Raw genomic sequence first — 27,187 nt, 5'->3', positions numbered from 1 at the left:
GTTGAGCACCTTGGGTATTGTTTTGTTTGTTTTCTGGCCTAAGAGATCTTGGCTCATACCCACAAAGAGTATTGGCCATGCTGTACCTTATAATGGAAATTTAAATACAAAAGGCTTGTTGAAGAAGAGAGAAATCATATAAGAATGAGAATAATTATAACGTACATTAAAACAAAAAAGAAAGTGAAAAGGGCAAACGTATTTGATAAACCAGATTATAAAAAATAGAAGAAAGAAGAAAGGGGACAAATAATTGGATTCGTCTGGTGGTACCACTAGCTACGTATTCTTCCGGTTGCCTAAACTAATTTATGTAGCGCGGTCAGAATAGCACTGCGGCCCGCACCCAACTGACTGGCTCCAAAAGATAAAGAAGTGTGTGTATTAAGTGCCGATCCCAGCATACCAACCAATCGGTCCCTCAAAACTTATTCGGTGGAGTGAGGTGAAACGGCGGCATGTGATAATGAAGTGATCTATTGTTTCCGGTTCATTGCAAACCAAACTACACATACGTTAGTTCTTCAGAATACATATTTGTGAAGATAATCATTCAACCGAAGAACTCTACAGCGAAAGATTGTGAGGGTAACCTCACATTGACGGGAAAGGCATTTTGCGGCATTCCATGTGAGCTGTTAGGTTTCCGCTAAGTAGCGCATGGTGTAGCGAAATCCAATTAGAAGTTATGTTAAAAAACTGCGACGCTAAATATAGCCGTTGAATCTTCACTTGCACAGGCCTGGATTCATTTCTTCCCCACGTTGTAACTATTGCAGTCAAGCAGAAACGACAAATCATTTCTTCATTGATTGTCGTCGATATTTAAAAAAAATGAGGCAAACATTCCTGAAACCATCTTTTCAAAAATCTGGCCTTGAGCTTTCTCCATCGGCATTACTCTATATCTATCTCTTTTGGGGCGTAGGCACTGGGGCACTGCAACAGGGCCATATATGGTACTGTATTTGATTACAAAAAAGAAGAAAAAGGGTTGACATGGTAATGCTATAAGTATATTCATTTTTATTATCACTTAATCGTTAATATTATCTCATGTATTTGTATACTTATAAAATTTCACATTTGTTCGATTAGCATTTCGTAAGAAACAATAAAAAAAACAAAATTGCCACAAATATTTTAGAGTCCTGTATAAATGATTTTTTTCTATATCCCCTTTCCCATCTTTCTTTTTCATGAATTATACTGCCGCACGTTTCGTGGCTTATCTCCCATAGTGGGTTTTCCCATTCTTCCAGTAAACAACGACAACAAAAATTATACTGAGTGGTGAGAACATCACGCCCACAAAGGTATAAACATTGCGTATGAACCTTGTGCTAATCTTCTCGCGCGCGACAGCACCCGGCTGACGAAAATGCACACTTTCTGCCCACTCACTTGGGAAACCCTATAGTAACGAAGAAGCGCGCAAAGCGGCCATACGGTTAGCAAATCGCGTTTTGCTTTCTTTAGAAGTGGGCGCCCTGACAACAGAGGTGGTGACCTCCTACAACGGGACTTACGAACGTGTACGAAGATGACAGCAAATAATACCGAAAATCGCACAGCAACCTCACGAGAGGGCAGGCCACTCTTCGCCAATTACAACTAGCACCCTAAACACTCCTAACAGCTTAGTGATCTTGAAAGGTGAAGAGGTTGTCTCAATGGGCAAAAGTTGCAATAACAATGCCATAGCAAACTAAAGTCACATCCTTGCAGAATGATAGGGCTGTTCCCCACCGAGAAAGCTTCTCCAGCGGTTCCTCCAGAAACGCCATTAGAGGCCTTTTTACCCTCTTCTCACAGGCAAAAATCTGCAAGATGCAGACGTTTCACAGGCAGGAAACACTGCAGACCAGCCGCCAGCTCCATACCCTTAAAATTTGTTCTTAACAAGGTTGGATACTCGTACTGCCAGATCCACTCAGCCCACACCTCGACGGTAGCCGCCCCCCCTCCTCCTCCCTACGGCTTTTCATCATCATCATCATCATCATCATCATCATCATCTTCATCATCATCATCATCATCATCATCATCATCATCATCATCATCATCATCAGCCTGACTACGTCCACTGCAGGACAAAGGCCTCTCCCATGTTCCGCCAGTTAACCCGGTCCTGTGCTTGCTGCTGCCAATTTATACCCGCAAACTTCTTAATCTCATCTCCCCACCTAACCTTCTGTCTCCCTCTAACCCGCTTCCCTTCTCTGGGAATCCAGTTAGTTACCCTTAATGACCAGCGGTTATCCTGTCTACGCGCTACATGCCCGGCCCATGTCCTCTTCTTTATTTCAACTATGATATCCTTAACCCCCGTTTGTCCCCTAATCCACTCTGCTCTCTTCTTGTCTCTTAAAACTACACCTACCATTTTTCTTTCCATTGCTCGCTGCGTCGTCCTCAATTTAAGCTAAACCCTCTTTGTAAGTCTCCAGGTTTCTGCTCCGTAGCTAAGTACCGGCATGATACAGCTGTTATATACCTTCCTCTTGAGGGATAGTGGCAATCTACCTGTCATAATTTGAGAGTGCTTACCGAATGTGTTCCACCCCATTCTTATTCTTCTAGTTACTTCAATCTCGTGGTTAGGCTCTGCGGTTATTACCTGCCCTAAGTAGACATAGTCTTTTACAACTTCAAGTGCACTATTACCTATCTCGAAGCGCTGCTCCTTTCCGAGGTTGTTGTACATTACTTTCGTTTTCTGCAGATTAATTTTAAGACCCACCTTTTTGCTCTCCTTGTCTAATTCCGTAATCATGTGTTGCAATTCGTCCCCTGAGTTACTCAGCAATGCAATGTCATCGGCGAAGCGCAAGATACTAAGGTATTCTCCATTAACTTATCCCTAACTGTTCCCATTCTAGGCATCTGAAAACCTCCTGTAAGCACGCGGTAAATAGCATTGGGGAGATTGTGTCCCCTGCCTTACACCCTTCTTGATTGGTATTCTGTTGCTTTCTTTATGAAGCACTATGGTAGCAGTTGATCCTCTGTAGATTTCTTCCAGAATGTTCACATATACTTCATCTACGCCCTGATTCCGCAGTGTCTGCATGACGGCTGATATTTCTACTGAATCAAACGCCTTCTCGTAATCTATGAAGGCTATGTATAGTGGTTGGCTATACTCTCAGCATTTCTCTATTACCTGATTGATAGTTTGAATGTGGTCAATTGTTGAGTAGCCTGTTCTAAATCCTGCTTGTTCCTTTGGTTGATTGAATTCGAATGTTTTCTTTACTCTGTTAGCAATTACCATTCTAAATAGCTTGTATACTACAGAGAGCAAGCTGATCGGCCTGTAATTCTTCAAATCCTTGTCATCTCCTTTCTTATGTATTAAAACGATGTTAGCGTTCTTCCAAGACTCTGGTACCCTTCCCGTCAGGAGACACCTCGTAAACAGGGTGGCTAGTTTTTCTAACACAATCTGTCCTCCATCTTTCAGCAGGTCTGATGTTACCTGATCCTCACCAGCAGCTTTGCCTCTTTGCATTCTCTCCAAAGCTTTTCTGACTTCTTCTATCATTACTGGTGGGGTGTCATCTGGGTTACTGCTAGTTCTTATGGTATTAAGGTCGTGGTTGCCTCGGCTACTGTACAGATCTCTATAAAACTCCTCCGCTATTTTAACTATCCTATCCATATTGGTAGTTATTTTGCCTTCTTTGTCCCTTAGTGCATACATCCGACTTTTGCCTATCCCAACTTTCCTCTTCACTGCTTTGACGATTCCTCCGTTTTTCAGAGCATGTTCAATTCTCTCCATGTTATACCTTCTTACATCGCATACCTTACGTCTATTAATCAACTTCGAAAGCTCTGCCAGTTCTATTTTGTCCGTTGTACTTGAGACTTTCATGATTTGACGCTTCTTAATTAGGTTCTTCGTTTCCTGGGAAAGCTTGCCAGTGTCCTGTATAACTACCCAGCCTCCAACTTCCACTGCACACTCCGTAATGATACTCGTCAGATTATCATTCATTGTATGTACGCTAAGGTTGGTTTCCTCACTAAGAGCCGAGTACCTGTTCTGCAGCGACACTCTGAATTCCTCTACTTTCCCTCTCAGTGCTAGCTCATTGATTGGCTTCTTGCGTATCAGTTTCTGTCGTTCCTTCTTCAAGTCTAGGTGAATTCGAGACCGTACCATTCTATGGTCACTGCATCGTACCTTGCCAACCACTTCCACATCCTTCACGATTCCTGGATGTGCAGTCATTATAAAGTCTATTTCGTTCTTATTTTCGCCATTAGGGCTCCTCCATGTCCACCTGCGGTTTTCTCGTTTTCGGTAGAAGGTATTCAAAATCCGCAAATTATTGCGTTCTGCGAATTCTACTAGTAGCTCTCCTCTGGCGTTTGTAGTGCCGATGCCATAATCTCCTACTGCCTGGTCTCCAGCCTGCTTCTTCCCTACCTTTGCATTAAAGTCTCCCATCAGTATTGTATACTGTGTTTTTACCTTACTCATTGCCGATTCCACGTCTTCATAGAAGCTTTCAACTGAAGCGTCATCATGGCTGGATGTAGGCGCGTAAGCCTGTACTACCTCCATCTTGTATCTTTTATTCAGTTTAATTACAATACCTACCACCGTTTCATTATTGCTATAGTATTCCTCTATGTTGCCAGCTATGTTTCTGTGAATTAGGAACCCCACTCCCAGTTCTCTTCTGTCTGCCAAGCCCCTATAGCAAAGGACGTGCCCATTCTGTAGCACAGTATAGGCCTCATCTGTCCTCCTAACCTCACTGAGCCCTATTATATCCCATTTAACACCCTCTAGCTCCTCGAATAGTACAGCTAGACTTCCCTAACTAGATAAGGTTCTAGCGTTAAATGTTGCCAAGTTCAGGGTCCAATGGCGGGCTGTCCGGATCCAGAGATTCTTAGCACCCCCTGCTGCGTTGCAGATCTGACCGCCGCCGTGGTCAGTTGCTTCGCAGCTGCTGGGGACTGAGGGCCGTGAGTTATTTGACGTATGCATGTGGGAGGTAGTGGCTAGATACTGCACCAGGGTGGCCAATCCTTTTTTGGTGAGGGAGTGTGTTCCCGGCGGTGGTTACCGGTGAGGCCGCACCCCAGGCCTCTTAATGCAGTTCCATCAACACGCAGTTGTTTTTTTTTAATCCGGTTGGTAACTGCGCGGCACCGGGATTTGAACCACGGACCTCTTGCATGCGAGGCGGATGCTCTAACCACTACGCCATCGCCGCAGCCTCACACGGCTTTTCACATTGGGGAAAATTGCCGGCGTGTCTTCATCTCCGCTTGAGTCGCTAGACTCGCCACCGTCGGCAGCCCTCAGCAGCTTTCACGCACACATAGAACTTACGACGCGTGGTTCGATGTTATCACGCTTTGACTCATACGGCACCTCACGGCAACGGCCAAAGGCACCGGGAGTTTCCATGTAATTGCTATCACAGTAAAGCTATTCTTTATCGCATTCTTTTTCATATATATGTATCACTCTGCACACAGAGTTAAAAAGGATTGGACTTTCCGAAAAAAAATTCTGTAGTACCAAAAGTATTGACGCACTTTCATTAAAACAAAAGGAAGAGATACGCACGCACATTGCTGTCTGTACTGGTAAATGACGTAAAAATAATTTTGGATGTTTTATCTCTACCGAGCATAATGAATATTCTCTTGTTTCGTACTGGTTATTGGGGCACTTCAACTACATTTAATGTTTTCCTCTCTGCTTTTTGTTTCTAACCTCATTTTGTGACGTGTGCATGCGCATAAACTCCCGTATAGCTTCTTGTTCACGACCAGCGCTCGAGAAAAGGTGCTCATTTGCGTTATGTCGGTTCCGTATTTTCTCCCAGGTTTCTAGCGCAGGTGGTGGTTTATTTCAAGACGCTGACGTTTGAGAGCGTCGCTTCGGTTCCGTAGTATGACGTCAGTATGCCGTCAGCAGTGGTTACAGAAGCGATGCCGCGCACTTAATTTTGTGTAGAAGATGTTAAATCTTATACGGGAATGTCTCGACAGCATGGTCAATAACCCAAACGAAATCTGCGTTGACATACATTGGGCGCACCCTGTCCAATCAAAATATCGGTTTTTTATCGAGTAAAATGAGGGTGGGGGGCGCGAAAACTTAGCTAATTAACAAAAAGGTCTGAATCTTAGAATAAATTAACAGCGGATTCAGGTTACGTGTTTATTATAAAAGAATACGCTTCGTGGGGAATCAATGCATTCGGGCACCTTTAGCAGGGCTAACAATTGGGGCGAAGTTAGCAATTGTTCGCGTAAGACAGCGAACAGTGACCGTGAACGATTTTAAAATCCTGTTTGGTTGCTTGCTGTACGGCTCAGTGCTCTCCCATAGTTGAGTACGAAGTACTCGAAATCATTAAACATTTTAAATGCGAAGCATTTCTTAGTCAACTTCGGCGACTTTGAGCGTATCTATCTATCTATCTATCTATCTATCTATCTATCTATCTATCTATCTATCTATCTATCTATCTATCTATCTATCTATCTATCTATCTATCTATCTATCTATCTATCTATCTATCTATCTATCTATCTATCTATCTATCTATCTATCTATCTATCTATCTATCTATCTATCTATCTATCTATCTATCTATCTATCTATCTATCTATCTATCTATCTATCTATCTATCTGTCTATGGCTTTTAGCTCTCCCGGCCATTTTAATAATGCTATCGATGCTTGTTATGGCATAACATGACTGTATGAAGAACATATTTGACTAGTCATAACATGGAAATCACGACATGGATGTCATGAGTCATGATTTACATTTCATGGTCCTGCAGCTCGTGCGGTGGTTTTGTTCACATGGCATATTGCCCAACTGGTATGGCATGGCATTATTGCAAGGCAAACACAAGTGACAGACCCTAACATGAAAATCATGACATGCGTGTCATGTAACAACATGACTACATGGCACGCTCATGATGTGCTCGCGGCTGCTTCGCTAGCGTCACATATACCGAATTCGGTATTACAGTACGTGAATGAATGACTAAGTTTTGTGACCAGTGCAAGCATGATAATAATGAAATGCGTGTCATGGAACAACATGACTACATGCCACGCTCATGTCGCGCTGACGGCCGTTTCGCTAGCTTCACTTATACCAAATTTACTATTACGGGACGTGAATGGAGGACGAAGGTATGATACTGGTGCAAACATGATAAACATGAGATCCGTGTCATATAACTACATGACTACATGCTACGCTCATTATGCGCTCGCGGCCGTTTCGCTTGCTTCACATGTACCAAACTCGGTATTGCACGACGCGAACGGACGACATAAGTAAAAGACACATTCAAACATGATAATAACGACATGCATGTCATGTAACAACATGACTACACGCCACACTGATGATGCGCTCGCGGCCGTTTTGCTAGCTTTGCATGTGCCAGATTTGGTATTACGTGACGCCAATAGATGACGAAGGTGTGTGATTGGTGCAAACATGATAATCATGAGATGCGTGCCGTGTGAAAAGATGACTACATGCCGTAGTAAAGATGTCAATACATTTCGACGTGACGCGGTGCGCATGCTCGCCAGCGTTCATTTCGTCGCGTCACGCCGGCGTTGCCAAGCCAGGCGCCGGTCCTGCCATATACTCGCAGCTGCGCGCCGCGCTGCGTTGCTTTGACGCATGAGCGTTTCAGCACGTCCAGCGTCCCTCCATCCCGAAAAGAGGGATACGTAGTGTTGTCTGGGTAACGCATCGGCGCGAAATTCAGCATGTCGCATTTGGCGCTGGTTGCCGTCGGGACGCACCGACGGGCGCTGGTCGCGCCTGGCGTCAGACTATATAGTGCTCGCGTCTTGCAAACGTAGCGTCGCTGTGCCCAGCGTTCGCGCGCGTTAACGCTATATTGGAGTATATGGGGCCCTTCATGATGCGCTCGAGGCCGTTTTGCTAACTCCACATATACCAAATTTGGTGTTACGTGACGTCAATAGATGACGACATATATGACTGGTGCAAACATGATAATCCTGACACGCGTGTCATGTAGGAACATAACAACCTACCATGCTCATAGCGTGCTCGTGGCCATTTCGCTATCTTGACATATACTAAATTTGGTATAACGTGACGTTAACGGAGGACGAATGTAAACAACACATCCAAAGATGATAATCATGACACGGAAGTCATGTACGGCGTCATTTACCTCCACCTCGTAACGTTGTGCTGGTTTTAAAGTGACATATCAACATTTATTATTAGTGCTTTACATATCGATTCCCACTGTACGTGGGATCTGCCAATTTTATAAAATGTCGAGCATTTTATAACTGCACCTACTAGCAAATTCAGCGTCGGCGGCGCCGTTGACACCACCGCTGCGCATACTGCCATCTCGTGCCCAAGTTTTTTTCCTTATCTGACGTGCAGAAGGGTACGCAGGAATATTTCTGAAATTAAATGGAAGAAACAAGACCTGACGTCCCTTTCTCCAACAGGAAAAAAAAAATTGCCCGCAGCTTCCCTCGGGGGAACACTGAGGAGGATGCGGAGCATATAATTGGTTAACGGGGTGTTAAAGTGCGACTTACTTGGGTCGATGGCTAAATTGGTTAACGTGGTTGTGAAATGGGGTGTTAAATTGCAACTTACTTGGGTCGATGGCTAAATTGGTTAACGTGTTTGTAGGAGGGGGTGTTAAATGAGTGAACACGTACACACGTATGCGAAAGGGCGGCGCTGGTCGAAGGGACGTTGATCATTGTGTTTGTGGATTCGTTGGAATTCATTTCACCGCGACCTTGGACGTCGACGCGCCGTACAAACCAACCGACGAGCGGCAACTGAGCGAGCGAGCGCCGACCTTGAGTATATATACAGCACGACGGCGCATGCACTGTCAGCTGTTGAATGTTCTCGAAGCGCGACGCCACATGCGCGTCCACTGGAGAATCAGGAGAATTGTAGATGTCGAACGCGGTGTGTAGAGGAGGAAGGGTGCACAGATGGTGGAGGAGTGAAGCGCGCGCGGTGTGTAGAGGAGGAAGGGATGCACAGATGGTGGAAGAGTGGGCGACGGCGCGACGGCGCATGCGCGCGCGTCAGCTGTCGAATGTTCGAGAAGCGGTGCGGACGGCGCGGACGGCGCACTACAAGGCGCGAGTATAAGATGCTTCCGCATCTAAAAAACTACGGTATTGATATAGCATCAATTATATAAACCCTGACCAGCCGGCAGCTTACTTAATAAATGGCTGCTATTGGATCAAACGTTCGTTTAGACTTCCACTCCCAAATTTACTCTCCTCTATGCAGAATGCCAGTGACGCATGCACGCAACGTAACCACGCGAACGCCGCAGCGCTCTGCTTTCTGCCGTGGTCTCCGCCGCTCGAGGAACCCACACTAAACGCGCCCCCTCGTAGTAGCCGGGCGCCTGAGGTGATACTCGGTGGTTTTGCTGGGGAGCGCAGCGATTGGGACGGGCGGACACTACCACGCCGTGCGCCCGCAATCTCGGAGGCCATGCTTAAAGCATAGAGTTTTCTAAAATTAACTGGAGGGGACTCTGGCGCTGCGATCCTTCAGGGACCATGGGAATGATACGTAGTACACGAATTTGCCTAGTCTTCGCTCTTGCGGGCGGCGAATCGCACTTGTGGCTTTGTTTATTGCTGTGTTTCGGTTTTGTTACGAAGAAAACAACGAACCCTTTTGATCTTCTTTACCCTATTTGAAATGGTAAGCGTAAAATATCTAGGGGGTGATGCACAACCGTTGAACCCTCTCTGATTTTCGTTTCGTGAGGAAACAGCTTCAAGCCACAGGAACACACAACGGTGCTAGAAGTGCGATCATTAGACAAATACATGTCCTAACCATCATTCCCATGCTCGCTGAAGCGTCGTGCGTTGCATCTCTCAAAGACACTAACGTTAGAGTTCCCTCTAGTGCATATTCATGAAACTCTAAGGCCTAAAGTGCTTCGCTGTTGAAAAGAAAGCTGAGTGCTCATTATGATGACAACCAAAAGCAATTGTTTGTCATGATTGAGCTGAGGAATTTATATGGCTGAAGAATCGTCAAACGTGTCCCCATACCTATTGTGAAGAAAAATTATTCCGCTTTTTTTTTACCATGTCGCATGAACCAATTGTTTTCCATGAATTTTTTCGGCCCCAGGCAATGTTCACATCACTCAGAGCCAAAGCTCTTAATTAACTCCCGCAAAACAAATATTTCTGAATTTGGTTGTCTGCTTTCTGGATGTGCGATAGTTCTAATGCCACGACAGTGGCATTATGTTCAATTATGAGAAAAAAAATTAATCTGATACATCGGCACTGCATGTCATAGAGGTCGGTGTATGACTTACAAACTTTAAAATTAAGTAAAAATGTTGGCTAAAGTGAATTGGCTGACAAGACAACTCCTGCGCCTCGGCGGACAAAATTGAGACAAACAGTCACAGCTTCCGAACAAATATTCACTGACGCTATTCAAAAAATCTTGTTGTTCTTGGGATTTGAACCTTTATGATCTTTCTTATTTGGAACACTGTTTTATTCTTCGGAAAAGCACGCGTCCTCAAACTCTTGATGAATTTCACACTTTATCAGCAATTTAAGGGCTCAGGGGCATGACCGAACAGCCTGATGGTGAAATAACTTTATTGAATATCGGGCGATTGGAAGGCCCGTGCCTGGGGCCGCCTAGATGGACGCCTGAAGCTGTTGCTCCGGAGCTGCCTCCAGGGCTCGCTGGACGGCCCAAAGTTCGTCCGTGAGTTCTGAGCTTGACGTAATATCTTTGCCCGCGCCATCCCTCCCTGCTTTCATTGCGACGAAAGAAGAGTGAATGTGATTGCAGTGTGTGGTAAATGTTTGGGCGTACTGAAAGGATTCTAAAATTTTTTGACGGTAGTGAATTTGTAAACCATTAAGCTCATTTACTGAATACGTTTCATGAATACTCGAAAAAGTGCTGCAGGGCCCTTTTGATGTAAACAGCGTACCTATATTACAACCAGTTTCCACCAGTTCCTTGGGAACAATAAGCGACACAGCTCGTAGAAGTACGTTGTCTGCCGCTGCAGCTAAACGAGTAGCCCGAGCAGGGGCTGAACACCACCGGCGCCAGAATGCAGAGGTAAATCAAAGTATCTGAACAGCTGCGCTCAGAAATATCATTAGACAATATCGTAATTGTCGGAAAATTTGTTATTTCCATGTCCTCTATCAGAGATGAAGTTCGATTTTATTTGAATTTCCTGCTCAACGTCACTCTCTTTTTGTGATTGCTCTCCGCGTGAAACATAGCATTTGCAAGCTGAAAAAAGTCATTGAAAGTTGGGCTATCCTTAGTGGCTAGTTGAAGTGTGCAATGCCCGAATTTTTCTATTCTTGAAAGATTTTGCTGCCTTGACGTTGTCTTCTGAACTGCAACCCCGAATCTCAAATGAGCTGACTGACTGTGAAAATTTAATAGTTATAGAACGGGTCCATGATGTTCAAAGGGAGCTTGTTTCCCAGGGTGATTGTGTTGATGGTTCAAATATAAACATTAAAAACCAATATGACGCCCTTGCTCAATCACCAGCATCGCCCACTTGTTTCGATTATTGTGATAACCATATCGACGGAAAAGAGAAATTTTATGATACGGCTAAAGAGGAGCGGTACACATCCATTCTCTTCAAGACGACAGTGTTCTCGTTTTAATTTAGATGTAAAGCGAAAGAGTTCTGCCAATATCCACCAGGTGGAGAAGCCTCAATTTTCCTGGTTAACTCGTGGTTAGATCAAATGGGAAGACGACCTCTCCTGAAAGCCTTTACTAACGAGTTCAAATAATGTAGTTATACAATTTCATCAATAAAAAAACTTTAGTTTATTTTACGCTTGAATTTCTCTTCTAAATCTGTGCCACTGAGCTGGTACAAAGAATTTTACTTATTCTGTCTTATTACTCTCTGTTTACAACTGCAGTGGAATCGAGTGCTGAACAGCTTTAGTGGCGTCAACGGTATGTGCCTGGGCATCTCCTTTTTCATGTTCTTCAGCATGCTAGACGTCATCCTCCAGGCGATGTGGTCGTGCTGCAGGTCATGCTGTGATCGTCATCGAGGCCATCAGACGAGCGCAGCGTCGATCCTCACTCCATACCTTGTATAATTGGATTCTTCTGTCTTGACTAAGAACTAGCGAGATGCTGCCTTGATTCTAGAGTGAAATGGGGTCTTCCCAAAACAATAGTGTCCCGCACAGGTAGACGGTTACAAGCTATAGTTAAATTACGCGGGCGGGACCCTCCCTTATCCACTGAACGTCTGACGCTGGAATTTTTGTTAGGCGAAAACTTCAGGCAATATTGATGCTATACGTGTATCGCTTGCAAAGCTAAGACCATATAAACAGATTTGTTATGAGTAAAGTCACTCGTGGATTCATCCACTCACTCCTCTGGCGATGTTCAGTGCTCCCTTTCTAGCGTCAATGGCTCGCTCGATATGAGTCAAGATCGCATGCGCTATTGTCCAATTGTCCAACGGTGTGGCATTGCACCAGACCGTGGTGCCTTCTTTTGCTTTTCAGGATTAATTCTATTGCGATAGCATATATATATATATATATATATATATATATATATATATATATATATATATATATATTATAATGAGGCGTTTTAGAGTGGCACTCTTTTATAAAACAGGAGAGCGGTCACGACACGTCAAGTGGTAATGGCGGAACCAGTCTGAGTACCCAGCCAACCAAACGTCGTCTTCTTCACCGACTGAGTCATACCCCCTGCCTTTCTGAGTAGCACTCATCTTCTTCACTACATTTTCCTCCCCTCCGGAAAAGAGCCATCCTGGCGACTCATGGGCAGGAGACAATAGAGGGATCATAATACGGTTTTAGGCGGTCTATGTGGACGGTCTCACGTCCACGGCGTTGTTGATCATGGGGCTGCTCTAGCGGCTGGACGATGTAATTGACGGGTGAAGTTTGCTTAACCACACGGTAAGGGCCGTCATACTTGTACGTCAGTTTCGTTGAGAGACCAGGGCTGGTTGAAGGGATGCGGAGCCAGACAAGGTCATCTGATGCATAAGAAGCCGGAGGCGTCGGGCTATCGCGGTGGTGTTTCTGTCGTTGCTGTTCAGCACTTGTGAGGGAGCGGGCAAGCTGACGACACTCTTCCGCGTATTTAGCAGCTTGTGACATCGTTGTCGACTCAGCAACATCCGGGTTGTAAGGAAGGATGGTGTCTAGCGTGGAAGAGGGCTCGCGACAATAAAGGAGGAAGTATGGAGAGAAACCAGTGGTTGTCTGGACAGCAGTATTATGCGCGTATGTTACAAAAGGGAGAATACTGTCCCAGTTGGTGTGATCGGTTGCGACGTACATTGACAGCATATCTCCTAATGTACGGTTGAATCGTTCTGTAATACCATTAGTTTGAGGATGATACGCGGTGGTGGTGCGATGAATGACTTGGCATTCCTTGAGAAGCGATTCGACGGCGTCCGACAAAAACACACTCCCTCGGTCACTCAGGAGTTCACGTGGTGCACCGTGACGTAAAATAATCTGATGCAGTATGAAACGACCGACGTCAATGGCTGATGCAGAAGAGAGTGGTGAAGTTTCTGCATAGCGCGTAAGGGGATCGATAGCGACGATTACCCAGCGATTTCCAGCCGGTGTAATCGGAAGAGGTCCATACAGGTCGATACCAACACGGTCAAACGGTCGGGCAGGACAAGGTAAGGGTTGTAGTGGAGCTGGAGAACTTGGAGTAGGATTCTTCCGGCGTTGGCAAGCGAGACAGGAACGTACGTAGCGACGAACGAAGCGATACATTCCACGCCAGTAGTAGTGGTGGGACAGGCGGGTGTAGGTTTTTAACACTCCAGCATGGGCGCATTGTGGGTCGGCGTGAAAGGAGGCGCATATGTCTGAGCGGAGACGACTGGGAGTGACTAGGAGCCATTGGCGTCCTTTGTAGAGATAATTACGTCTGTATAACAAACCATCTCTGATAACGAAGTGCTGTATTTGACGGCGCATACCTTTAGGGATATTTTGCGAGGGAGCTCGACTCAACAAGTTGATAAGTGAAGCGATCCAAGGATCTTTTCGTTGCTCCTGTAGCATGTCGCTGACACTAAGTGCAGATACGTCGGGGGCAGGCGAAGACGGCGACTTGTCACTACATTGTAGAAGTGATCGGGACAAAGCGTCTGCGTCGGAATGTTTTCGACCAGATCGGTAAACGACGTGAATGTTGTATTCTTGTAGTCGAAGCGCCCAACGGGCGAGCCGGCTGGTGGGATCTTTTAACGAGGAGAGCCAACATAATGCGTGATGATCTGTAACCACGCTGAATGGACGCCCGTAAAGATAGGGTCGAAATATGCCTATGGCCCATATGATGGCTAGACACTCTTTTTCGGTGACTGAATAGTTGGCTTCTGCTTTTGTGAGTGCACGGCTGGCGTAAGCGACGACGTACTCATCAAATCCAGGTTTACGCTGGGCGAGCACAGCACCGAGGCCAACTCCGCTAGCATCCGTGTGTATTTCCGTTGGGGCAAGAGGATCAAAATGTCGCAGTATAGGAGGTGACGTAAGAAGGTGGCGGAGTGTGGCAAATGCATCATCACAAGCTGACGACCAACTAGAAAGGTCGTTGTTGCCGCCAAGAAGGTCAGTCAAGGGCGATATGATGGAGGCGAAGTTGCGAATAAAACGACGAAAATATGAACATAAACTGAGGAAGCTGCGAAGTTCTTTTAAGTTCTTCGGTTTAGGAAATTCGGCAACGGCACGGAGTTTCGTCGGATCCGGAAGAATGCCATCTCTAGATACAACATGGCCCAAAATTAGGAGTTTTTGAGTGCCGAAGCAGCACTTCTTCAAGTTGAGCTGTAGACCAGCGGAGGTGAGGCAAGTAAGCATTGTCTCGAGCCGCTTAAGATGCGTTGAAAAGTCGCTTGAAAATATCACGACATCGTCTAAATAACACAGACATGTCTGCCATTTCAGGCCACGGAGGATGTTGCCGATCATGCGCTCGAAAGTGGCAGGCGCATTGCAGAGCCCGAATGGCATGACGTTAAATTCGTATAAGCCATCAGGGGTAACAAAAGCCGTCTTGGGGCGATCAGCCTCAGCCATGGGAACCTGCCAATAACCTCAACGCAGATCTAGTGACGAGAAGAACTCCGCGCCTTGTAAGCAGTCAAGGGCATCGTCTATGCGGGGTAGCGGGTAAACATCTTTGCGTGTGATCTTATTCAACCAGCGGTAGTCGACGCAGAATCTTATTGAGCCATTCTTTTTCTTGACTAGAACAACTGGGGAGGCCCACGGGCTGTTAGAGGGCTCAATAACACCTCGCTTCAACATGTCATCAACTTGTTCCGCGATTATGCGACGCTCAGATGCCGATACCCGATACGGACGCTGACGTAAAGGAGCGTGAAGGCCAGTGTCGATTTCGTGAGATACTGTGGAAGCACGGCCCAAAGTCAGTTGCTGGTGGTCGAAGCTGGCACGGAAGCGCTCGAGGAGGGCGATGATGTCGGTGCGCTGCTGGGCCGTAAGGTTGGTGTCGATGCAGCGCGAAATTGCGTCGGTGAATGATGGGGAAGTGGATGACGCGCAGCAATCAACAGCATCAATAGGTAGCGTAATCGAGCGGTCAGGAACTACACGTGCACTCGAGGGATCAATGTCATCGGCAAAGCCCAAGCACTCTCTGTAGAGTAACTTGGAAGGTGAGGGAAATAGATTTGAAACATAAATTGCACTTGATGCCTCGTGAACATTCAGAACGGCGAAAAATCAGGAAGCACTTGTGGCAAACAGCTGTTTCAGAAGGCGTAAAAAGAACAGTTGAGCCACTAGAGACGTCACAGGTAAGCGGAACTAGGGCGGATGAGAACGGGGGTATCGAAGTGTCAGCGGCAACGAAAACTTTTGCAGGTGGAAGGGATGAGTCGAGTGAAGCAGCGTCGCATAACGGCGCGAATTCCACTTCGGCGCGAGCACAGTCGATGACGGCATGATGAGTGCAGAGAAAGTCCCACCCTAATATAATGTCATGGGTACACTGCGGAAGCGCTACTAACTCGACGACATAAATATAGTCAGCAATAGCGACACGTGCTGTGCATGCAGCAAAAGGGCGAATTCGTTGCTCGCTCGCAGTGCTCAAAACGAAGTCGTGAAGAGGCATTGTGACTTTTTTTAGTCGACGGCAAAGTTTTTCAGTCATTACAGACACTGCGGCGCAAGTATCGACCAATGCAAAAACAGGTATACCTTCAACGGAGACAGCAACGACGTTGGACGGCGAAAAACAAGGTCTTGTGGAGTTCGAAAGATCCGCAGTTCTTGCCCCCGGAACTGCGGCTCCTAGTTTTCCTCAGGGACAGGGCGAGGTTGACGTAGCATAGGGGAAAGGGAACGGCGTTGAGGTGAAGGCGACCGGTGTTTGTTGAAGTTCCGGCGAGGTGAAAATGTGTCCATGGTCGCAGTCTCGCCAGATACAGCAGGCTCTGGTCGTTGTTGGAAAGCATAATTGTTGGGCCTGACGTCGTCACGCAGGAAAAACTCACGCCGTCGACAAAATCGTGCCACGTGCCCCGCAATTCCACAGGCGAAGCATATGGGGCGGTTGTTTTGAGTGCGCCAAGGGTTCTGAAAGCGCGGAGGTGGTGGTCGGGAGAAAGAACGGGCAGCCTGGTACATAGGCTCAGTCGGTACGACAAAGGGGCGCGTGGACGTAGGCGTTCGTGACAAAGAAGCGTGGCTGTTCGCGACAATTGGACGTCGGTTTCCGTTCAGTGCTTCGGCAAAGGTCAATGGAGCAGCCACAGGCGGTGCGTGAGCTGCTGGTAGCGCCTCGGACACCTGCTCCTGGACTACTCGCTGTATTGATGGCGCTAAAGTAGATGGGGCACCTTCGGAGGTATAAGGCACGAGGGACAACTGGCGTGCGACCTCCTCTCGTACAAATTGCTTGATCTCGAGAAGCAAAGTGGTGTGGTCTATAGCAGTGCCAGCCGACGTTAAAGCGGAGATTGTTGCACATGGTGCGTTGGCACGACGAGTGGTGTCACGCTGTTTCCAGAGCTCATCATAGCTCTGACAAAGTTGGATTACTTCCGCTACCGTTTGCGGGCTTTTGGCGACAAGCATCTGAAATGCGTCGTCAGTCACGCCTTTAAAGATGTGTTTGATCTTCTCGGCTTCTGTCATGACCGAGTTGACACGCCCGCAAAGGTCGACCACATCTTCGATATAACTGGTGGAATTCTCACCATTCTGCTGAGCCCTAGTACGCAAGTGATGCTCGGCCCGTAGTTTGCGAAGCGTTGGACGGCCAAACAAGTCCGCGAACGCCGTTCGGAAGGCCGACCAGGTGGGGAGGTTTCTCTCGTGATTGCGGTACCACAGACTGGCTACGTCAGTCAAATAAAATTGGACGACAGTAAGCTTGTGCGCATCGTCCCACTTGTGCTTGCTCACCCGGTCGTATTCGTCGAGCCAGTCTTCCACGTCTTTGTCATCGGTTCCACTGAAGGTAGGCGGATCGCGTTGCCGAAAGGAGCCGAGTAGGACAGGAGCTGCAGTAGTTGGAGCCGAGGCGGCCGCCTGCTGATCGTCGTTCGTCGACATCGTAGCAACTGGAGGCAACGTACGGTTTCGCAATTCCAGGATTAGGCGTTACCCAGCACTCTCCACCAATTATAATGAGGCGTTTTAGAGTGGCACTCTTTTATAAAACAGGAGAGCGGTCACGACACGTCAAGTGGTAATGACGGAACCAGTCTGAGGACCAAGCCAACCAAACGTCTTCTTCACCGATTGAGTCATACCCCCTGCCTTTCTGAGTAGCACTCATCGTCTTCACTACAATATATATATATATATATATATATATATATATATATATATATATATATATATATATATATATATATATATATAAGATGGACAATTAATCAGCTGCCCGCTCATAATAGGTTCACGTGCTACGTGACGCCAAACATGCGAATAAGAGTGTTTTCACACTCGTTGTTTGGCTTATAGATGGCGCTGACTGTCACTCCTACTTCTAAATTCACATATAAACCCCAAAAAGTGGATGGAGGGACGGCCGCTGTGATAGCTCAGTGGTTAGAGCATCGAACGCGTTATTCGAAGGTCGTAGGTTTGATTCCTGCTCACAGCTGGTAATTTTTTCATCCACTTTTCTTTCTTCTTTCATCTTATTTACATTCCATTGGTTCTAATAACTTCCCCTGTACATTCCTTGACATTACTGTCTGTTATATCTCATTAATATTCTGTTAAAACACGGAAATACGAGCCCTTAGGTATACACTTCTCTCCCTTATATATATATATATATATATATATATATATATATATATATATATATATATAGTCTTTAACAGCCTTTCTGAGTAGCACTCATCTTCTTCACTACAATATATATATATATATATATATATATATATATATATATATATATATATATATATATATATATATATATATATACACGCATGAAGGAAAACAATAGATAAAACACTCCGATGAGCGGAATCAAACGTCCGACCTCTCGCCCCTGAGCATTTGGCGTTGCCCACTGAGCCATAAAGGAGCACCTCCTTCATTGTACAAAAGGCAAGATATTTATATCTACCACATACCGCTGGCGGGGCAGATCTCGGGGTAAAATAGCGTGTTTTCAGCATTACCAGCGAGTTGACGCAATGAGCGCGCTCGGCTTTGGCTCGGAGCCCAGCTCGTCGTGATGCGCCGACGCTCGCTCATCTGCCACGCGTACATAGCCCCGCGGAGGGGGGCGAGGGGGGGGGGGGGGGGCGTAGATGATCGTCCGCGCTCGCTTATCCTGCGGTGAGGGAGAAGCATGCGCCTTTGGCTTTCACCGGACTGATTTAGTTGTAGTTGCCGGGCGCACAAAGGTCACTTCGCTCGCTGCACAGCTCCGTTTGCGAAAAGATCACGCTTTTCATACACAGCATTTTAACAACTAGGACACTTGTTAGTTAATCTGCACTCATCGTACCTGTGATTACGTTCTGTGCATCGTTTTCGTTTAAACAGCACGCTAAGTGTCGAGCTGTAAACGTTGTTAGTTCGCTCTCCTGTGAGCGTTGTTTTCGTACGTCATTTGTGCGTGACCAGCGCGCTGCACGTTTTGATCTGCTTGCCGTTTTCAGCGTTAAATTCCAAGTATGGTTGCAATCCCACTCATTGTTTCGCCCTTGCGGCGAAACTGTGACTTTTTATCTATAGATTTTCTTCTTTTCATTTACTTTTTTTCTATGTTGACGGGAGTACAAATCAACAACACGAATTCGAAACCAAGACATATCAAATAAACGATGCGCAAACAATACATACATCGTGTCCTCTGACAACCAGGGATGACTTGACGTTTGCATGCACCGACGACCGACGTACTACAAATCTCGGAAACCACGCCACATGACGTGAACTTTGCGGTCATGCCGAGAGATGGCGTAGCATGCCCGTACCGAGAGAGGGGGGGCTGAACGCCACATGCACTTGAAGGACTTGGGAAAAGTTTACACGTGGCGTGCTTCCGCGAATGCAAGGCGCACGGTGTGTCGCTATATGGCCCCGACGTCAATCATACTTACGTCAACAATCTTCGTCAGATGTACATTTCAAATTCTGTTCACCAATAATCGATGTTATCGGCCCTAGCCGAACTTCTTCAGGGGTATGAACGAATTTTGACTTCTGTCATGACGTCAGCATACTGACATGCACACTCATTTTCTTATTTTGACGTGTTAGAGTTTCACCCACACACACTGTTTGCACCGTTCTGCGTGGCCGTGCCCACGCGTTCAGTCGACTATTGAACTACTGATGCCCGATGACTTTCATGACCACTGTCAGTGTCTAGCGTGCATAGGTGAGCGCAGGGTTCCCCTTCAGAGAGGCGAACTCAATGTAGGGGGCTGACTTTGCAGCCCCCCCCCCCTCTTAGGTGACAAGGGGGAGCGGCCACCCACCTGTCTCCCCCCTCTCATGTGAACGTCTATACCAGCGTGTATCGGTTGTATTTTGTATATTTGTTTCCCGGGAATGACTTAACCCAATAACAATTTTTGTCTTTAACAGTCGATCTGACTGCCGACTTCTACACAAGTATTGTGAGTGAGTTCTGCGGAAACCTGCAAGGTAGAGGAAGGGTTAAGAAAGGATAAGAAGACAGCCGCCCGTTCGTAACACGAAGCCTCAAAGAAATCCACACGGATTCCTCAGAAACAATCTTATTTACCGAAACAATTCGTCCTGGTCCTGGGTTTCATCCCGAGATTAACGTTTTTCCGGGGCCGTCGCTCTTCCAACTGAGCTAACCTGGAGGCTAGCAGTTCACAGCGCGAGGGCGTATTTATCGATAACTCGAAGCACATGGACACAAGTGTAGCGAATGAGTTCTGCGCAAACCCTCAAGGTGGCAGAAGGGTTAGGAAAGGGTAAGTATACTACGGTAAGAAGACAATGTGACAATACTGTCGATCAGGCCAGGTCCTACACATAGAAATAGGCGGCCAGTTCCGTTTTTGATTTGCAGATTCAAGCTTCTAGGGGAGAAGTTTCTTAAGGTCAAGACTTTACCGTTGGCGGCTTTGGTGTTGTGCGCTGTATAGCATGCAGTGCGACGACTTTATCGAGTCGATGGAGCTGCAGCATTTCGACGGCCGTTGACTTGATGACCTTTCAGAAGTCTCCATGTGACACCAGTATAAGACATATGCTATTGTTTACCATATGAGTGTGCGTATATTCGTATATTAGTGCGTATACGCATCATTTGTGAGGACAGTTCTCGAATACGCTAACACAGTGTGGTTTCCGCATATGCAGACCAACACAGGCAAATCAGGGGCAATACAAAGGAAGGCTGTTAGGTTCATCCACAACAAATACATACGCTTATATTCGCCAACAGATGTTTTCGTTCAGTCTGACTTACAAACACTGTCCACAAGAGCGAAACACGCCCGCATGAAATTTCTGTTCCAGCTACTCAAAAATACCTACAGGATATATTCTTCAAAATACGTCTCACGTTCACAGGTCGACAAACACGTAATAAGCATGCCCACACATTGACAGAATACGTTTGCAAAAAGACGCATTTAAGTGTTCATTCTTCCCGCTCGCAATTGCAGAATGGAATCAACTTGATGCTGGTATCACCAACGCAAAATCATTATATGAATTTACGTCCTAAATAGAAAAAAAAAACTGTGCGCGCATGACCACACCCATGTATGGAAGGCCACGGTAGCGACAAAGCGATCAAGGTTCGGTTCGATCAAGGAGTAGCCGCTGCCACGCATTGGCGCCAACCTCTCCTTATATACATTTAATTAACAAAAAAGGTTCGGTTCTTTTTTCAACATTTTCAAACAAGCTCTCAGTGTTTACAATTCAAGTTTTTGATACGTTTTCAGTTTCAATACTAAAGTTATCGTAATTACATCCATCCAGTCTTCAATTAACGTCATATCCTTCCCTCTTTTTTTGCGTTCAGTTTGATGTCAGCATTGCATAATATTTAGAACTTGCATTAAGTTTTGTAATTATTTTATATGTCTAGTATTATTAATATATATTGAACTATTTTACTCGTGTATTCTTTAATTGTATTGACGACATTCATGTCCTCTTGTTATGCGTAAAATGTTTGTTTTGAAGTATGTTTTCTTTCATTAATTTTTAAATGAAAAATCATTGTACGGCCCAACTGCCACGCTCTCGAAAGAGAAGAGCAGTCTTGCAAATAAATAAATAAATAAATAAATTTAGCGACATTTCGTTACGCTGAAAAAAGAAATTACGCCCCACTCACATTCGCTCTGCATGCTTCACATAATATTGAATACCACAGAGAGTGAGATCACCGAACTCTCTGTGCTGCTTAATGTGCTAAGTTTATCTCTCTTCCCTCGATCCTCTCTATCTGTCATCTCCCCCATCCCCCTCCTATGCGCAGGGTAGCAAACCGGCTGCCTATACACTGGTTAACCTCCCTGCCGTTATTTTCCTCTTATTTTCCTTTCTTCACCGAACTCTCTTTATTTCCATAGTTGTGGCGCAACCTCATTGACTGTGGCATAAAGTATCGAATGGCCTCACTTACTTTCTATTCGCTTTGCCCAGGGTTCAGGGCCCATTTGCATACGTACTGTCTTACTATTGTTTTGTTTTTGTTTGTTTTGTTTTTCCTGAAAAACAATGGCACGTACACCCACTCTGTCCAAGAATGAGTAGTTGAAAATTAGAGAGCTTATTCGAAAATGTTAGGAGACTAAAAAAAATCAAATTGCTTCATTCTGCGTCTACGTCATTCCTTTATTACAATGGCAAATGTTTGAGAAAATCTTACCACTGCTCCTCTGCACACACCGGTACTTATCTGGTTTAACTATGAATATGAATAGATTTTAATCATTATCATGTTGAAGTGAAAACTATCCTACTTTATTTATTAAAATTTTTTATCATAACCTATCCACCTGCATCTATTGGATTTCACCGGGCAGTGCCCTATTGTACGCGTGTGCAACCGCAAAAGAAAGAAGACGAGGTACAGCATCGGTCAGTGGGTGTGAGCTACGGCCGAAGGTGAACAAGAACAAGAACAGTTTGCTACGATCGCAACGCATCGCCAGCGTCGTCAGTCCGACAGATATTGCAGGCAAGAAACAATGCACGGCTTAGAAATGGCAGAGGCTCCAAAGCCACAGAAGCTGAAGCCGGCTCTGGCGGCGAAACCCAGCTACACCGTCACCAACCTAGACACGCTCTTCGACGACAATCTTGAAGGCGCAGGCCAAGCTGTCAAGGGCGCGGAAGTGAGCGACATCTTTCCAAATGCGCCGTTTGCCAACCAGAGGCGATTGAAACGGGACGACAGAGAGAGAGAACACAACTTTATTGTCGTCAGACTTAAGGAGGTAGGTGACCCGCCAGGCTGAACCTGATGGCCACCTCCTCTGCCCTTTGTACGGCCTGGAGCTGAACGGCCAGGCTGGTGGAGGTCAGAACTGCCTCCCACCCCTCTGGCGAGGGAGCGGCTAGGAGATCGAGAGAGGGGGGATCTTCCCTGCAGGCCCAGAGAATGTGATTAAGTGTGGCTATTGAGCCGCAATGCGAGCAATGCGGATCAATCGAGTCGGGGTAAATACGTGCATAAATGTATGGGCACGGAAATGAATGTGTTTGCAAGCGGCGCCAGATAACCTCCTGGCGCTTAGTTAGCTTATGGTGCGGGGGTGGTTTTGTCTGCCTCGAAAGACGGTAATATTGTGTGATGTCATGGTAGGATGTCAAGGCTTCACCAGGGTTTTCCAAATCAGAGGCGGGTACCACCGCTCGGCTGACGAATCCTCGAGCATATAGGTGGGCCGCCTCGTTCCCTGGGTTCCCCGCGTGAGCCGGCACCCATACCAGCGCAATGGAGGATAGTGCGTCTTCCTCAGCATCTGTAAGGAGACTGGGCAGTAGTAAACGCAGAGTTGTGGGGGCCACAATGCCACGTGCGAAGTTGGATATAGCAGCCTTTGAGTCACTGAGTATAGTGGTGAATCCGGATGCTGCTGCTAGCGCTATCGCCGCTTCCTCAGCTTCTGTCGTATTAAGCACACGGACAGAAGCAGCCGCTTTAATTTGAGGTGAATTGGCGTTGTTGCCGGGGAGAGTGATTACGCTTATTGCATATGCTTTAGTAAACTCTCGGTATTGGGCGGCGTCAACGTACGCAACGGTTGGGTTGGACGCGTACGTTTTTTGCAAGAATTTGGCCCTCGCTTTCCTTCTACCGTCGTGATGGCTGGCCAACATGTTCTTTGGCAGTGGTTTTATGAGGAATTTCTTTCTGATGTTGGGGGGGATGACAGCCGGATCGTTACCCGTAGGAGATACCACATGGTCAATGTTAGCAAGGATCCAACGCCCCGTCCTGCTTCCCTGTAATCGGTGAATTTGCGCCGTAAGATGCGCTTCAAGAAGTTCTTCTAAGGTGTTATGCAGCCCAAGACTGAGGAGGTGCTCTGTCGATGTGTTTCGGGGGAGACCCAATGCCACCTTATACGCTTTGCGTAAGAGCCGATTTAGTTGGGCTCGCTCAGATTGAAGGAGGTGCAAATAAGGGAGGGCGTACGTGAAGCGCGACAAAACGAAGGCTTGAATTATCTGTAGCAGTTCTTTCTCCTTCATGCCTCGATTGCGAGCGCTCACTCGAGATATAAGATGGGCCGTCTGGTTCACGGTTACGGTGAGACGGTCTAGCGTAATGTTGTTGTGGTGGTTTGTTTGCACAATGAGTCCGAGTACTCTCATGTGGGCCACCTGCTTAATTGGCGTGTCATTGACATACACGTTAATACTAGGAAGTGGAGTCTTAATTTTGCGGCGATCTGGGGGTCGCAGTAATAGTAGCTCCGATTTGCTCTGGGAACACTCCAAACCCGCCTCTGACACGTGCTGAACGACTACGTCGGTTGCTCTTTGAAGAGTCTCCTCGATTTGACCATCGGATCCCACCGTCGTCCAGAGCGTGATGTCATCTGCGTAGAGGGTGTATCGCAGGCCGGGTATCGTGTCAAGTTTGGGAGGTAGTGACCTCATAGCGAGGTTGAAAAGGAAAGGGGACAAAACAGCTCCCTGCGGGGTGCCGCGATCACCGAGTGTGATGAGCTTAGAACGAAGGTCACCCACTGAGAGTTCAACCGTTCGATTAGATAAGAAAGCACGGACGTAGTTAAATATGCGTTCCCCGGATCGTAGTTCGGACAGACTGCCTAAAATGGCACTATGCTTCACGTTGTCAAATGCTTTGTGAAGGTCCAGACCGAGCAAAGCCTTGGTACTAGTGCCACTCTCAGGTCGTAGGAGATCGTGATGCAACTGGATGAGCGCATCCTGAGTGGATAGATGGGCCCTGAAGCCCAGCATTGTGGGGGGAAGTAGGCGGTGCTCTTCCGCGAAATTTTGCAAGCGACAGAGGACAACATGCTCCATTAGTTTGCCCAGGCAGGAGGTCAACGAGATTGGACGAAGATTCTCCAGGTCGAGTTTCTTGCCCGGTTTCGGTATAAACGCGACCCTTGCGTGTTTCCATTCTGATGGCAAATGGCCGGACCTCCAGCACTCATTCATATATTCAGTAATGGCCCCTACCGACTTTGGATCGAGGTTGCGCAGCGTCTTATTTGTCACCCCGTCAGGACCGGGTGCCGATGTTGTACGCAGTTTATGTAGCGCTATGCAAACCTCACTTTCCGAAATGTCGGCGTCCAACTGTTCGTTGGCTGTTCCAGTGTATTCAGGCAACTGCTCTGTGCTGTTCTGTTTCTGAGATGTGTTGATGTAGCGGGTGATGAGCTCCTCCAGCAGCTCTTCGTTGGTGCCCGGGTATTGATGGACAATTCGCGCGAGCTGTTTGCGTGCGGCCGACTTGGAGCTACCAGGGTCCAGCAGGTGTCGCAGAAGATGCCACGTTTTCTTGCAGCCCATCTGGCCATTGAGGCTGCCGCAAAGTTGGCCCCACTGTTGGCGTGTTAGCACAGCGGTGTGGGCTTCTAATTCACGTTCGAGCCTCGAGATGCGGCGGCGGAGCCTTGTGTTGTGACGTTGGCGCCGCCACCTACGCATGAGGCTTTCATGCGCCTCCCACATATGTAGAAGGCGTGAATCTGTTGATGGCTGTTCCGGAGTTACGTCTGCTTGGTATGTTGTAGCGTCCACATCTCGACTCAAAGAAAGTATCCATTCGTTCAAGTCCAATACCGAATCGGGTGCCGTTTCTTTGCGCAGTTGGCGGAATTTATCCCAGTCTGTAATGCGAGCTGTGGCTCGTTTTTTTACATTGCTTGTGGTTAACTCAATGGTTACCGCTAGAATGAAATGGTCACTTCCTACGGTGTGACCTGTGTTTTGCCAACGGGCACCCTCCGTGTTTTTGCAAAGGGAGAGGTCTGGGGTAGTATCTCGACATACGCTGTTCCCGATTCGCGTCGATTGCTCCGGATCATTGAGGATACTGAAACCTAGGTCGTGTATGATGCTCCATAATCGGCGACCCTTGGGGTTGGATTTCGGGTATCCCCATTCGGGATGTTTTGCGTTAAAATCGCCTAGTACGAGCAGCTTTGCATCCTTCGCCAGATTTGTTGCTTTCCGAAAGATGTAAGGTAGATCCGCAGCTGTATCTCTTGGAGGGCTGTATATATTTAAAATGAAGAGTGGCTTGTCTCCTCGTCTTTTTGGTATAATTTCCACCAGTGTGTGATGAATACTCGTACCCTCAATTTCATGTTGAATGGCTGTGACATTCTTGTGTACTAAGATGGCAGTGTGGCATTGTGCGCTCGCGGATATGTCTATTTTCTGATTATATGATGCGTATCCGGGCAGTTGAGCGGCAGTGTTCGTTTCTTGTAAAACTATGATGTCCGGCGAACATTCCCCATTTGGTGCATGGTTTTGAATATGCTGGATATGTTGCTGCAGATGGCCCTTCTTATTGCGGAAGCTCCTGCAGTTCCACTGCCAGACGGTGAGCGTGTGGAGAGCCGCCATGACTATGTTATTGGCGTAGGGGCCGGTGTTTGCCGGCTATTGGATGGTGTGCGGTGGATGGCCAACTGCACACTGAAGTCGGCCAGTGCAGCTTCGGTCGAGCTCTTTAACACGGCGAATGAGGTGGTTGTTTCCCGGATGGTTTGGTGGATCGCATTAAAGCGCGTTTCTATTTCAGCGTTCAGATCGGATTTCAGCGTTGAGATGGCTGCCGTGACTGCCGTCGTTACTTTTGTAGTGATGTCGGCGTCTGCGTGGAGTGAAGCTGTGGGTGTAGCTGCCTTGCGTTTATTAGCGTTCTGAAGTTGAGGAACTGGCGATAACGCCGGGTTTGGTGCCAGGGGGTTCGGATGTGCGTCTTGTGTTTCGGATGATGTGGGTGTAGTTTGTTTGTCGATACTGAGTGCTCTATCTATTTTGGCTTCTAGAGACTGGATGTAGCTAGTCAATTTAGCTATCTGGGACTGCTGGGCCGAGATTTGAGCCTTAAGGGCAGAA

At 46.8% G+C, this 27,187-nt stretch overlaps 1 protein-coding gene across 2 annotated transcripts in view; it reads left to right on the top strand.

The window, feature by feature from the left end:
- LOC142786872 (uncharacterized) overlaps positions 1-12,449 on the top strand; it is a 76,215-nt gene extending 63,766 nt beyond the window's left edge. For both annotated transcript variants that reach the window (XM_075884572.1, XM_075884569.1), the window contains one exon: positions 12,005-12,449. In XM_075884572.1, the coding sequence (XP_075740687.1) occupies positions 12,005-12,020 (16 nt within the window). In that variant the 3' untranslated portion in view covers positions 12,021-12,449. The remainder of the gene's footprint in view (positions 1-12,004) is intronic.
- Positions 12,450-27,187: the final 14,738 nt, after the last annotated feature.

This window comes from Rhipicephalus microplus, chromosome 2 (genome assembly GCF_043290135.1).
Source record: "Rhipicephalus microplus isolate Deutch F79 chromosome 2, USDA_Rmic, whole genome shotgun sequence".
Lineage (NCBI taxonomy): Eukaryota > Metazoa > Arthropoda > Arachnida > Ixodida > Ixodidae > Rhipicephalus > Rhipicephalus microplus.
Note: the sequence above shows the minus strand (reverse complement) of the source record. Positions and strands in the feature narration are given on the sequence as shown.